The 15,570-nt window shown below is 37.7% G+C and overlaps 1 protein-coding gene across 2 annotated transcripts in view; it reads left to right on the top strand.

Moving 5' to 3' along the window:
- Positions 1-12,844, top strand: part of ALDH9A1 (aldehyde dehydrogenase 9 family member A1) — a 67,132-nt gene extending 54,288 nt beyond the window's left edge. For both annotated transcript variants that reach the window (XM_077156811.1, XM_077156812.1), the window contains exons 7-11: positions 1,386-1,574; positions 1,841-1,928; positions 3,276-3,417; positions 8,313-8,425; positions 10,266-12,844. In XM_077156811.1, the coding sequence (XP_077012926.1) occupies positions 1,386-1,574; positions 1,841-1,928; positions 3,276-3,417; positions 8,313-8,425; positions 10,266-10,360 (627 nt within the window). In that variant the 3' untranslated portion in view covers positions 10,361-12,844. The remainder of the gene's footprint in view (positions 1-1,385; positions 1,575-1,840; positions 1,929-3,275; positions 3,418-8,312; positions 8,426-10,265) is intronic.
- The last annotated feature ends 2,726 nt before the right edge of the window (positions 12,845-15,570 follow it).

Genomic DNA, 15,570 nt, shown 5'->3' with positions numbered 1-15,570 from the left:
AGTTATTCTTGTGTATTTTTGAGATAGATGTCTAATTTTATCTTTTCCAAATAGCTAACCAGTTGTTCTAGCATCATTATAGTCTGTTTTGAGCCAATGGGTTGAGATTCCACCTTTATCATAAATGAATTTTCTATAACTACTTGGATCTATATTTGGACTTTGTTTTCTGTTTTACTGTTCTGATAGCGTTTGAACAGTACTTATGTTAATTTCTCTGAGAAGATCAATGTTCTGATTTGTAGACTGCTGGAATGTGATGTACCAGAAATGGAATGGCTGTAAAAAAAAAAAGGGGGGGAGTTTATTAAGTTGCACGTTTATAGTTCTAAGGCTGTGAATATGTCCAAATTAAGGCAATGCTATGAAAATGTCCAAGTTGAGCACATCCAGGGAAAGATACCTTGGTTCAAGAAGGCCAGTAATGTTCAGGGTTTCTCTCTCAGCTGGAAAGGCACATGGAACCATGTGCTAGCTTCTCTCCAGGAATCTTTAACGGCTTCCCTGGAGCTCTGTCTGTTCTGTGGGCTCTGTCCATTCTGTTGGCTCTGTTGGTTCTGGTGGCTTTAGGGGCTCTCAACCTTTTTCCAAAATGGTTCCCCCTTAAAGGGCTCTAGTAAGCAACCCCACCTTGAATGGGTGGAGACACAATTCCATGGAAACCATCTGATTGAAAGTTACCACCCACAATTGCTTGGGTCATAGTTCCATGGAAACAGTCAGGAAGATACCACCCAGCAATACTGAATGAGAATTAAAGGACGTGGCTTTTCTGGGGTACATAATAGATTCAAACTGGCACAGTCTAAATAGTCATTTGCAATTGTAGAGACAAGCATTGACTGTGACATGCACAGTTTTCTACTAATCCATTTCTGTTCCTCAGTCCCCTCACAATCTCACTTCCCATTCTAAAAATATACAGCCAGGGAGCCTTTTTCTCTTTCTCTTTGCTGGCTCTCCAGGCAGGGGCCATTTTCAGGCTCCCACCTCCTTTCTCCCTTTCACTCTCCCATTTATGCTTCCTCACCTCAATAAATCTGCTAAGCTTTGAAAATATATATATATACAGCCAGAGTAAGCAGCTGACTTGAGGAAGTATGAGACGTCCTGTGGGTCGTATGAATCTGTTAATGACTTAAAAAAATCTAAATAAAAAAAGATGTAATTTTTATCTGAAAGAGCAGATAGTTCATGCTCATGGGGTAATACATCCACAATTACATGTGTGAATACTATTCTGCATAGGGACAATTCTGAGGAATGGGAAATATCCCTTTTTTAAAAAATGCCTTTTTTAAGTTTGAATCTTTTGTATTTTATTTTTCTCTGTCCCTTTTTTCTACTGCGCATATATAAATTTATGTCTTATGTCTGTCCTTTAGGTTTGCTGTAATGGCACAAGAGTATTTGTGCAGAAGGAAATTCTTGATAAATTTACAGAGGAAGTGGTGAAACAAACCAAAAAGATAAAAATTGGAGATCCTCTTCTGGAAGATACAAGGATGGGGCCCCTTATTAATCGACCACACCTGGAGAAAGTCCTTGGGTTTGTTAAACAGGCAAAGGAGCAGGTGAGAAACAGGTGGGGGTGGGGTGATAGGGGAAAGGAGTATATTGTTCCTAAATCATTTGCTCTTGGCCCTTATTATATGTTAGTCTCTGTCTGACTGTTATTGTGCCAAGCAGTGTGCTGCTTTGTTCTTGCAAAGGGGTGACTAAATGTGCATTTGTTGAGAATATACTTGGCATTTTATGAATGCATATCAGTGTTTTAAAAATGTGTATCAGGGTTATATCTTTAGCATAAAGTATGCATTCTTTTTCATTTTTTTGGTAGGGTGCTGAAGTGCTATGTGGTGGAGACTTATATGTACCTGAAGATCCCAAATTAAAGAATGGGTATTTCATGAGACCTTGTGTATTAAGTATGTCATTTTCTTACTTGCTTTTAAGTTGTTTGAATGAAATATTAACTAGATACAAAAGGTATTTGTAAAACATATAAATGTGTAAAGCAGGAGTTGGCGAACTATGGCCTGTAGGCCAAATCTGGCCTATTACCTGTTTATTGTAGATAAGGTTTTATTGGAATGAAGCCATGCTTGTTCATTTATGTATCATCTCTGGCTCCTTTTGTGCTACCACAGCAGAGCTGAGTAATTGTGATGCAGACTATATAGCTCACAAAGCCTAAAGTAGTTATTGTCTGGTGCCTTTACTGAAAGAGTTTACCAACCCCTTGTGTAAAGAAGAATACCGGGGATCCCTGTGTCCCTACCACACAGATTTAAGAAGTAGAAGTGCTCTGTTACCTTTGAAGCCTCCTGTGTAACTCTTGGATGATCATGTGTTGGTTTACCTGGAGTTTTTGGAGTTAAAACTTCTGTTCTAGTGGCAGGAAGTTCAAAAAAGTGAAAGTGCATGCTTGATAAGAAATTAAGCATGAATTTCATTTCTCAGGAAAGTCAATAAAGAATGTGTTTTTTATTTGAATTAAATCATTTTAAGGAATTAACCATTTAAAAAGAACTTAGGCTGCCAGGCTGGAGACCCGGGTTGGATTCCTCTGGTGCCTGCCTGTGCAAAGAAAACAAAAAAACAAAAAAAAAAAAGGAACTGAGGTACAGTTTCCTTTAAAGTGAACGTCTCCCTCAGATATTTATTTTTAAGTTTATGTTTTTAAATTGGATTGTCTTTTTTATAACAGTTTCTAGTTTTAATCATAACACAGATATTAAGAAAATTTGAAAAATGTAGGAGTATTTAAAAGACGTTAATTATACATAATATTTTAAAAGAAAATTGGGATGATGATGTACATAGTTTTATAGCCTTTTCAGTGAACATTTTATCATGAGCATTTACTCATTAAATATTCTTCAAAAGCAGACTTTTAGAAGTTTCATAGACATTCATCATTAGGATGTGTTACACAGGTTATGGGATTATTTCCTTATTTTGGATGTTTAATTTCTAGTTTCCACTATGTGGAATGTTGTGATTAATCTTTGTAATCTTCATTAGCTATGTTCTTATGATTAATTTACAAAAATAGATTTAGGACTATAGAATCAGAGGCTGTTGCTCTTTAATACATATTGTTAAATTGGCATGAAGAAGATGTTCCAAACTGTACTCAAACTGGCAGGTCATACTGAAATTTCTTAAAGCTGCACATTTCATGGCTTACTGTGAACCATAGAAGATGCATTTTCATGTGCCAGGAATGATAATTCCTTCACTGAAGTTTGTGTTTACTAAAATGTTTGCAGCTAATTGCAGAGATGACATGACCTGTGTGAAAGAAGAGATCTTTGGACCAGTTATGTCCATTTTATCATTTGACACTGAAGCTGAGGTTCTGGAAAGAGCTAATAATACCACCTTTGGACTAGCAGCTGGTGTCTTCACCAGGTATGTGGGGAAGGACGCCCAAGGCAGCTTTGGAGGAGTGGGACTGTGGAATCTGCTTAGATGTGAAATTGCTCTTACTCCGTTTCTGTATTCCCTCACTGGAGTTTGTACTGCCATCATCATTTTCTGTTTGCTTTAAGTCAGAAAGTGTCAAAGCAGCATTTTATAGTTTGCCCTGCACAGCCAAAGAAACCTTGCTATGTTGAGTTGCAATTGGACTCTAAACTTTGTTGATAAAAATCCTGTCCTTTTTCATTCATTTATTGAATAAACATGTTAGGTTCTCAACTACGTAAAGAGTTGGGTTAAGTAACTGTTGAAAACTTAACATGTTAAGGAATTTAGAGACCTATGAACATGGGGGGCAGTATTCTTTAAAAATATGACCTTTAGTAAGTAGCTTTGCATATTGGAAGGTATTGTTGCAAGTAATACTGTGCATTTTATGAATGCATATCAGTATTTTAAAATACTGTGATTAATATTTTTGTGTTTTAAATTTTAACTAGGTTCTGTTTAACTGATCAGAATTTTTCAGTTTTTGTTTTTCTGTTTCTGGCCCTGCCTATTTGGAGCCACCCCCACCCCCCCACCCCCCTTTTTTTGTTTGTTTCCTAAGGAGGGTCTGCTCAGGTATAGACTCCAGTCAAATCTTCCCAGACTGGACTGGCCTCCTCTCAGGAGGAAAGAGTCACCAGCTTCAGTTTTCCCTGAGGATGAGACCCATCATGTTGACAGACTTTCCTGTGAAGTCTCTAAACTCTGTGTTTTTCCTGTCCTGCCCAGTATGTGGCACTTGTCTGCCTGCAGCTTCCCATTAGCATAAAGTGGTGTGGTGCCTTTAACTTCAGCAGACTCTTCCAGCCAGGGGCTGGGAGACAGAAATTAGGTTGGAGGCTGGCATTAATTGCTTCAGTTTTCCAGTACATGGGGCCTGAATTCCTTGAGGGAGGATTTCACTTGAGCTGGGCCCCACCTTTCTCTTGGAAAAAGTATAGCCTTTAGTGAATTAGGACCAGATGGCTTCACATGGGAATTCTACCAAGCACTGAAGAAAGAATGAGTACCAAGGCTGCTCAAACTGTTCAAAAAAATTGAAGAGAAGGGAAAGCTACCTAACTCATTTTATGAAGCCAACGTCACCTTAATACCAAAGCCAGACAGAGATACCACAAGAAAAGAAAATTACAGACCAGTCTCTCTAATGAATATGGATGCAAAAATCCTCAACAAAATACTTATAAATCGAATCTAGCAGCCCATTTAAAGAATTATATACCATGACCAAGTGGGATTTATTCCAGGTATGCAAGGATGGTTCAATATAAGAAAATCTGTTAATACACCATGTCAACAAATCAAAGCAGTAAAACTACATGATCATCTTGATGCAGAAAAGGCATTTGACAAAATTCAGCATCATTTCTTGATGAAAACACTTCAAAGGATGGGGATAGAAGGGAACTTCTTCAACATGATAAAGGTAATAGAAAAACCCACAGCTAACATCATCCTCAATGGGAATTTAGCTTTTCCCCTAAGATCAGGAACAAGACAAGGTTGTCCACTGTTACTGTTGTTATTCAGCATTGTGCTGGAAGTTCTAGCCAGAACAGTTAGACAAGGAAAAGTAATAAAAGGCATCCAAATTGGAAAGGAAGAAGTAAAGCTCTCACTACTTACAAATGATTTGATACTATATGTTGAAAATCCTGAAAAATCTATAACAGAGCTCCTAAAGCCAATAAATGAGTACAGGAAAGGGGCAGGGTACAAGATTAACACCCCAAAATCAGTAGTGTTTTTATACACTAGTAATGAGCAATTTGAGGAGGCAGTCAAGAAAAAAATTCCATTTACAATAGCAACCAAAAGAATAAAATATCTAGAAATAAATTTAAACAAAGATACAGAAGGCCTATACACAGAAAGCTACAAGAAATTGCTAAAAGAAATCATAGAAGACCTAAATAAATGGAAATGCTTACTGTGTCCATGGATTGGAAGACTAAATGTAGTGAAGATGTCAGTTCTATCCAAATTGATACATAGGTTCAATGCAGTAACAATTGAAATCCCCAAAACTTTTTCATTTGCAAAAATAGAAAACCAATAGCCAAATTTATTTGGCAGGAAAGCGTGCCCCAAATAACTAAAAATACCTTGGGAAAGAAAAATGAAGGGGGAGGTCTCACACTACCTAACTTTAAAGCATATTATGAAGCTTCAGTGGTCAAAACAGCATGTTTGGCATAAAGATAGATATACTGACCAATGGAATTGAATAGGGTGTTCAAATATAGACCCTCTCATCTTTGGACAACTGCTCTTTGATAAGGCAGTCAGGCTAACTCACCTGGGACAGAGCAGCCTCTTCAGTAAATGGTACTTGGAGAACTGGATATCCATATGCAAAAGAATGAAAGGGGATCCATATCTCACATGCTATCCAAAAATTAACTTAAAATTGATCAAAGACCTTAATTTTAAGAGTTAAGAACATAGAACTTTTAGAAGAAAATGTAGGGAAATATCTTACAAAACTTGTAGTATGTGGTGGTTTTCTAGTCTTACACCCGAGGCATGAGCATCGAAGAAAGAAATAGATAAATGGGAACTCCTCAAAATTAAACACTTCTGTGCATCAAAGAACTTTGTCAAGAAGGTAAAAAGGCAGCCTATGCAATGGGAGACAATATTTGGTAACCACATATCAGATAAGCTTCTAGTATCCAGAATATATAAAGAGATATAAAGAGATTGCCCAACTGAGCAACAGAAAGACAAACAACCCAATTAAAAAATGGACAAAAGACACGAACAGATACTTCTCAGAAGAGGAACTACAAATGGCTAAAAGGCACATGAGAAGATGCTCAGCTTCACTGGCTATGAGGGACATGCAATCAAAACCACAATAAGATATCATGCAATTAAAACCACAATAATTTATCATCTGACATCCATTAGAATGGCCATTAAACGACAAGTGCTGGAGATGGGATGGAGACAGAAGCACTCTTATGCACTGTTGGTGGGAATGTAAAATGGTACAGCTGCTGTGGAAGGCAGTTTGTGGTTCCTCGGGAAGCTAAATATAGAATTGACATATGATCCAGCAATCCCATTACTAGGTATCTATTCAGAGAACATGAGAGCAAGGACGCAAACGGATATTTGCACACCAGTGTTTATAGCAGCATTATTTACTATTGCCAAAAGATGGAAACAGCCCACGTGACCATCAACAGATGAGTGGCTAAACAAGCTGTGGTATATACATACAATGGAATATTATGCATCTGTAAGACAGAATAAAGTCATGAAGCGTGTAACAATATGGATGGACCTTGAGGTCATTATGCTGAGTGAGATTATCCAGAAACAAAAAGACGAATACCGTATGGTCTCACGGATATGAACTAACAATAATGAGTGAACTTGGAGAATTTAAATTAAGAACACAGGTTATCAGGAGATAAAAATAGGGTAAAGATTGGGCAGTTGGTGCTGAAGGAATACAGATTGTGCAACAAGACTGATTGTAAAAATTCAGATATGGATAGCACAATACTTCCTGATTCTAGCACAATAATGGAAGTACACTGAGTGAAGGTGAATGTGAGTATGGTAGAGGGAGAAGGGCTGGGGGCATCTATTAAATAAGAAGGTAGGATAGAGGATAAAGACTGAGATGGTATAATGGCAGGAGAGGACTCTAACGCTGAATTCTTTGTGCATCCCTCTTTATTCCATTTTATGGCTGAATAATCCTCCAATGTATGAATATACCGCATTTGTTTATGCATATGTCAGTTAATAGACATTTGGGCTGCTTTCACGTTTTGGCTTTATGAATAATGCTGCTGTGGAAAGTTTTTATAAGGTCATGTTTTTTTCTTTAATTTTTTTTTTTTAGCTGTCTTAGGTTTGCAGAAAAATCATAAAATGTAGAGTTCCGATATATCACCCTATTATTAACACCTTGCATTAGTTGTACATTGTTATAATTCATGGAGAAATATTTTTATCACTATTAACTAGAGTCCATTATTTACAGTAGAATTTACTATTGCATGCAGATATGTTCTTATTTCTCTTCAGTATATATGTTGGAATGTAGTTGCTGTATTATGTGGTAACTCAATGTATAACCTTTTGAGGAACTGCCAGAGTGTTTTCCAAAATGGCTACACCATTTATATTTCATTAGCAGTATGAGTTTTGCAGTTTGTCTATATCTTCACCAACACGTTATCATCTTTCTCTTTGATTTTTGCCATCCTAGTATGTGTGAAGTGGTATCTCATTCTGCTTTTGATTTGCATTTCTGTGGGATGTCTGTTCATTTTCTTAATGGTTATGCTTGTAATACAAATGTTTTAATTTGATGAAGTCCAATTATTCTGGTGTTTTTTTTTTTTTTTGTCTGTTGTGTTTTTGTTGTTTTATCTGAGAAGGAAATGCCCAACTCAGTAAAGATTTACTCTTTTACTTTCTTCTAAGAGTTTTATAGTTTTGCTTTTACATTTGGGTCTGTGATCTATTTAATTCTTCAGTAGTATGGCATATGAAAGGAGTATACTGTTATTGATCTGTGTGTGGATAACCAGTTATCCCAGTACCGGTATCCCAGTAAAAGACTGTTCTTTCCCCATTTGAATTGTTTTGGCATCTCTGTTGCTGTTTCTGTTTTATATTAGCATTTTGGGTGAGACTATAAAACCCAAATTCATGTCTGTTTTCCCCAGGTGGTAAAAAATTTTTTAAAAATTTTGACGACCAAGAATCTGGCAAGATTTTGGAACTCATGGTACTGGCAGCCTAACTTTTCTTGTGAATGCATTTTAGGGCATAGGAAACTATGAATAACGAACATATTGTTTTCTTCACAGGGACATCCAGCGGGCCCATAGGGTGGTGGCTGAGCTCCAGGCTGGAATGTGCTTCATTAACAACTATAATGTCAGCCCAGTGGAGTTACCCTTTGGTGGATATAAGATGTCAGGTGAGGATCCAGAGAATATGGGGAGTGTAAAAACAAACTCAGGTCTCTAGTGATATAGGTCATAATTCAGTCGTTAAACTAGTGTTCCTAATCCTGTCTGTGTATCAGAATCATTTGGGGAATAAATAGAGATTCCTGGTTCTCTGCAGACCCACCATATCAGTCTCCTGGGAGTGAAAGCCAGCATCATTGTGCTTTTTTCTTTTTTACCCCAAAAGCTCTCCAAAGGTTCTTATCTGTAGTCTGTCTTATGAATTTCCATTATACATCTCAAAAAGGCTTATTTTATGGCAGCGTTACTTTTTCTTCACAGACTGTAGTCACTGTCAGCATAAAGGTTCCTTACTAGGGATGTACATCATAATTCACTGTGCAGTTTTTAGATTGTTTAGGTGAAATATCTCAAAAGTGATACCTCAGAATGCTTGTATTAATTAATCCTCTAACATAACCTTTTACAATCAATTCTATTCATCCTATACTTGATGGCATATAGAAGTGTTTTCTCTAAGCCTCTGTTCATTTGTTTAATTTATTCAGTAATCAGATATGTGTTACCATTACATGGCAACTGTATTATCACAGTATAACAAAAGGAGGGTTGAGGCATCAGGATTATAGTCAATATTCTAGGTTCTTTGAAGTTTGTTGCCTATAACTATATATCAAGTCCCCATACCCTTTTTCATTTATATTGAAAATTGTTTTGGGCTTTCTAGAGGCACTGTCCTAAGAATTTGACTCTTAGTTTCTTTGGCAAATATTTATTCCAGTCACAGTGTTGGCAAACATATAAATCCTGATTTACATTGATGAGGTTGTGGGTGTTAATCCTCTGACAGTGTTAATTTGGTATTATCCTGGCATGCCCTGATCATACTCCAATAATGTCCCCTGTCCCTGTGCATACAAGGCACAAATGCAGACTAGGTACCAGGGGACCATTTTACTCCTTTATAACCCTTAGTGCAGGGAAAAATTAGTTTGGAATAAGCAGCTTAGGCTCAAGGCCTTAGTGGGGACTCCTAAGCCATCTGTCCCTTCACCAAATCTAAGCCTTCGAACCAGCACCCATAGGTGTGTCCACAGTGGATGAGAGAGAGACAGAAAGACTAACATGCCTAATCAGCTGGGTGCTCAGAGGATTTGGAAAGGAACGGATGCTGAGTCAGGTTTTTGTGTAATCTTTTGAATGGCACCCTTGGAGATCGGCATTTTTGCCTTGCTCACAGGAGGCACAGCCTGCCTGTGTCTGAGGCAGGGTACACAAGAAAGGCGATGCATGGTTTGCTCTCTTTTCACCCAGTGGCAGCTGGGCAGTATCTTGGGTTAACCTAAAGAGTCCTTTTCCCTACTGAATGGACAGGGTATAAAGAAACAGGTAATCTTACAGACTGAATATATGAAAAAGTTAGTAAACCTATTATATAGAGTTAAGTTTTCCATCAGCCCTTACTTTCAAGGACATAAGGTTGATTGGTGTAGAAACTGCTTTTTTTTTGCTAAGAAAGACTGAATGTTTTTCAGACTTCAGAACGGAATAGTAGATACCTGAAGTTAAGATCCATATTGATAAGAAAGGAAATGAGACCTGTATATTTCCCTACCCTTATCCCCAAAGGTCAGGGGGTTATTTTCCCCATTCCTAGCTCCACAGTTAATATATGGATTGTAGACTTTACCCCCCCCCCCCCCCAATTTTTAGATTCTGTGTTCTATCCTAATATTTTTAGGCTGCTTATTATTCCCACCCTGATGTGAAGTGCCTGTCCTTGAAGATTCATCAGTCATTGTGACTGTTCAGACTATTGAAATGCCTTACACTACCTTTTCCTTTCAGGATTTGGCAGAGAAAATGGTCGTGTGACAATTGAATATTATTCACAATTAAAGACTGTGTGTGTGGAGATGGGCGATGTGGAATCTGCTTTCTGAAAATCAGCTGCATTGAAAACTGGCAACATGGCCATGCTGTGGAATAATGAGAATCGGCTGTCTTGACAGAGGCAATCCAGTTGAATAGTTTTAAATCCAGAATTTTGGTCCTTCCATGTGAGAAGTTAATGGCTTAATATTATTTTTCATCTCTCAGTCAGCTTCCTAGTTGAAAATGTGCATAAGTGCCTTTCTGTACTAATCAAGAAAGTTGTGTTGTGACTTTCCTCAAAGCAAATTTCTGTGAAATCTTTATGAGCCAGTAACACACTTCTGGGAAAAGAGGAGAGGGATCAGGATTATACGTCTTCAGGACAGATTTGATCCACCGTCAGAATTAATTCTCCAGTTCATTTTAAAAACTTGTTCCTTTGAAAATTCTTGGGGAATCAGTAGAGATGATTTCTGCTTATTGAAATTTTTTAAGGTGTTTCCTCTTGTCGTTCCATTTGGAAAATCAACATTCAGAATACATGACTAGGGAATAGATGGGTTCCAATTCTGTATGATTATTCACTTGCCATTTTAAACACTTTGCTTTCATTCAGTGCTGTGATAGAGGAAATCTGTCTCCTGTCCTTGAACTTGCTCTTATGACAGAAGAGTTACTTTTTAAATATACAGATTATTTGTATGTTAACACAGTACACTAAAATGTAAATAAACCACACTGTAAATCATTTCAGTTTCATGTTTTGATGAATAGTTTCAACAGATTTTGGGTGGCCAGTAAGCAAATGGGTGCAACTCCAGGGATAAAATGCACCTAGTTTAAGATTGCAGTCGAAGTATAGAGATGAAGTAAAAAGTATAAGGCAGAGGGGGCAGTGCAACAGTGGCTCATTGGCAAAGAGGCAGGTTTCATCAGCTATAATTGGCTTAATTTCTGGCCCCTGTAAGCTTTTAGACTGTGCTCTTCCCACCCTGATGAGCCATGCCTGTCCTTGAAGCTGTCTGGTCATTGTGACAATTGTAGTGAACCCTTCTCTTCCTTTCAGGGGAATAGTTTATATATATTTGTTAATTTAGTATCAGAAATAAGGGATGTTTGTTGTTGCTGTGCTTTTATCTAATTTGATTGGCTAGTACACAGTTTTAGAATAGGAGAAAATTTTATAAGTTTTTCTTGGTATTTATTTGCACAGAGGGCATTTATGTGATATTGAGCAAGGCCAAAAGTATTACTCATCTTTCTGCAACTTAACCAGTAGGAGCTGTCTGGAAGATGATGGTTTCTGGAGAGAAAACAGCTGGGAAAGGGAACCAACATTTGAGTGCTCATTGTGTTCCTACTGCTGCATCCCTTCTTATTACATCCTCACAGGAAGCCTAGGGAAAGTATATGGATCCCTGCTTTTTCAGGTGAAGAAACTAACATTTAGAAAAGTCTTGGTCTTGGGCAAAGTCAGTAAGTTGTGCAGGCTGTGTAGGGCTCTGAACAGAAGCCTGTGCTTTCTGTTACCCTTTCCTGGTTCCTGGAACTTAACCCAACAGGGTCCAAAGTATGTTCCAGGATGTTATTAGCTAGGGTATTTCACAGAGGTACCTGATCAAAGAACCAATTTCTTTTGGAACATCTTCTCCAGTGATATCTACAAAACACATTTTGGGAAACTCTGACAATCAAGAGGGCAAGAACTTCCTTTGATTTGGAAGAGGTTCTATCATAGCTATCTGCCCCCAAGAAGTTTCTTTTTTCTCCACTGCTATTTTGATTTACTTTTGAGAATTAAGAAGCAAAAGGCACCCTTCTCCTTCCTTCCCCCATCTAATTTTATCTTCCAGAGGTAATTTACTATTACTAAGATTTGGGTGCATGTTTCACAGGATTTTCTTAAAGGGAATTACTGCTTACTAATTCTGGATCTTGGTGAGGCTGCATATATATGTCAGCATAGTGCTTATTGGGGCTTAGTAAAAAGGCCTAGGCAGTTCTTTTATCTCTACCTGCCCAATTTAAAGGTCCAGCTCATATCCTTTCATGTGATTTTTTTTTTAGCTGTTAAATTATTTTTATTTAATATAACTGAAAAAGTTAAATATTTTAATGTAACAAAAAGCTGTAATTGATGAGTTTAGGTTTACATTTTAAAGGATTTCAACAATTTTAGTATCGCCAATCACTGAACATTTGTATTTTACTATTTTGAAATGTAAAACGCACAATTATAATACCCACACTACATATCTTATGACTTCAAAGTTTTAGCTAAAACATGAGTCTCTGCAGTAAAAGCAAGAGTTCCTTTATACCTAATACAAATAAAATGTATTTATTACTAATAAAGTGCCACTACATTCAACAATACCATTTCAGCTATTTCCTTTTGAGGGGAGAAGGGCAAGTTTCATTTCAAAAGTAACCCATAGTATAGACTAGTCATTTTCATTATGTTAGTATTGAACTAGTAATCTGCATTCTTCTTCTTCTTTTTTTTTCTTTTTTAACTTTTTTTCTTATTGTATAGTACAGCGTGTACTACTCTGGAGGTGGCTCTTATGTGAGCTTCAGGTAGACCTTGCTACCTCTCATAACTTGCCACCCCCCATCCAGGACCATTCTAGCCAATCCTTAAGAACACCTAGGGCAATTAAGAGTGCTTTGAAAACTTGCTTTTTCCTTTCTTTGCTTTGTATATATGTTATATTAAAGCAATAGTTTTCAAAGCACTCTTCAACAAGTAGTTACAGGAAAGATCCCAGAGTTTGTCATGGGCTACCATATGATCCTCTCATATTTTTCCTTCTAGCTGCTCCAGAATATAGGAGGCTAGTAGGAATAAATATATTTTTTTATTATCATAATTGACTTTTTTTGTGTGTGAAAAATAGCATATATACAAAAAGGCAATAAATTTCAAAGCACAACACAACAATTAGTTGTAGAACAGATTTCAGAGTTTAGTATGGTTTACAATTCCATAATTTTAGGTTTTTATTTCAAGCTGCTCTAAGATACTGGTGACTAAAAGAAATATCAATTTAATGATTCAGCAGTCATATTCATTTGTTAATCCTACTTTCTTTGTGTAACTCCACGACATCACCTTTGCTCTTTCTATCACAATCTTTAGGAGTATTTGGGCTATGGCTATTCTAACTTTTTCGTGTTAGAAGGGGCTTTTAATAATATGCGGTAGGGAGATGGAACTATCTGATGTTCTGGAGAGGCTGGGCCCTCTAGGTTTCAGGACTTATCTGGACTAGGGACCCATCTGGAGGTTGTAGGTTTCTGGAAAGTTACCCTTGTGCATGGAACCTTTCTTATATATTGCCCTAGGTGTTCTTTAGGATTGGCTGGAATGGTTTTGGTTGGGGTTTGGCTTGTTATGATACATAGCAATGTCTAACTGAAGCTTGCGTAAGAGTGACCTCCAGAGTAGCCTCTTGACTCTATTTGAATTCTCCCAGCCACTGATATTTTATTAGTTAAACTTCTTTTCCCTCTTTTGGTCAGAATGGAATTGTTGATCCCAAGGTGCCAGGGCTGGATTCATCCCTGGGAGTCATCTCCCACTGATGTCATGTCCCACGTAGGGGGGAGGGTAATGGTTTCACTTGCAGAGCTAGGCTTACAAAGAATGAGTCCACATCCCTTTCATGTGATTTTAAGGCTTCTTTGATTGATTCCTGTATTAACAATAGATTTTTCTTTGAATCACATTAACACAAGAAAGAAGAGAAATGGGGTCTCATTTTGGTTCACTTTTTTGCAATTGTTTATAATCCTGATCTCTGACTTTGGCTTTTTAGTGATCCCATTTAGATCCTATTCTTAACTTGGGCAGGTCTTTTAAAAGAAAAGGTGGTCACTGAACCCCTTCTTTCCTCTTTGTTGTTCCTTTATTTCTTGCCACCAGAGATCCTACTGCTGCCTAAGGAACCCTGCTAAGGCAAAAATCTGGCAGATAGTAGGTGGTTAAAGTTTACCAGGACCATTCATCAACATCACCTGTCAGACTTCTGTAGCAATGGGAGCATCCCTGAATCCTTGCCTGCTTTTTGCAATGCTAGCCTCTCCACTCTAGCTCCTCTGAAATGTCTGGATCTGAATTTGGCTTTCCTTTTACACCTGAAGACCTATTTTTTTGTGTGTTCCTTTTCAGAGTATGAAGAGGAAAAGTCAACAAAGGGGACAGAGGACACAAAGCTTTAACAGTTAAACTTTCTCACTGATGTGAAAACTAATAACCAATCAGATAAGCAGGGAGTGATCTTTTTAATGTAGATAAGATTATGTCATATTCTTGCTTTAAACTCTACCATGGATTTTAATTGTAGTTCATATCACTTGGCTCATAGTAAATACGCAATGTTCTAATAAATTAATAGACTCAAAGGGCCAGCTTGGGGCCCTGCTACTCAAAGCATGGCCCAGCATCAGCTTGTGAGAATTGCAGAATCCCAGGTTCCCCGCCAGCCTAGGAATCAGAATCTGCATTTTACACAGACATGCTCAACAGTTTGCCACGCACTGCTCTACCAAATGGTTCTCAATTTTGGCTGTGTGTTAGAACTACCCAGAGTTTTAAAAATACTGAGAAACCAGATGAATTTAATGGGCAGCCAAGGTTGAGAACCATTGCTTTAGGGCTATGCTCTCCAAATACAGAGGTCACTAGTTACACACAGCTATTTAATTAAAATTAAATTAAAAATAGGTCATTTGTCACTCTAGCCTCAAGTTCACAAACGTGGGTTGTACTTACTCTATTGGAAAATGCAGATATAGAGCATTTCCATCGTGTCAGAAAGTTCTATTGGATGGTGCCACTTAAAAGATAAGAAACTAGACTGCTTAGTTTTTGATAGAGTTAGGAGGGAATCTTTGGAAAGGGAAGCAGGGCAAGCTTGGGTTCCTAAGAACGTAAAGGGTAAACCTGGTTGTGGATTTTTTGTTTGTTTTTTTGGTTGTGGATTTTTGATGAAGATTTGCTTCTGAAGTTACACTACCAGGTGGCTCCAGATTCTCCTACCATGCCTTGTGCTGGACCACGAGTCCAGCCTCTGGCCACAGGAGTACCACACTAGGCACTGTACTTGCATCATCTCATTTGATCCTCAGAAACTTTATACAGCAACCATTATCATTACCCCCAATTTACAACAGGCCAAGCTGAGGTTTGAAGGAATAGTAAACTTGCCCAAGGGCACATAGTTACCTGCAGGTGGGATCCTTTAGGTGTAAATATGGATAAATTAGACTATTA

This window comes from Tamandua tetradactyla, chromosome 4, assembly GCF_023851605.1.
Source record: "Tamandua tetradactyla isolate mTamTet1 chromosome 4, mTamTet1.pri, whole genome shotgun sequence".
NCBI lineage: Eukaryota > Metazoa > Chordata > Mammalia > Pilosa > Myrmecophagidae > Tamandua > Tamandua tetradactyla.
The sequence above is the reverse complement of the archived record's forward strand: the minus strand, read 5'-3'. Positions and strand labels throughout refer to the sequence as shown.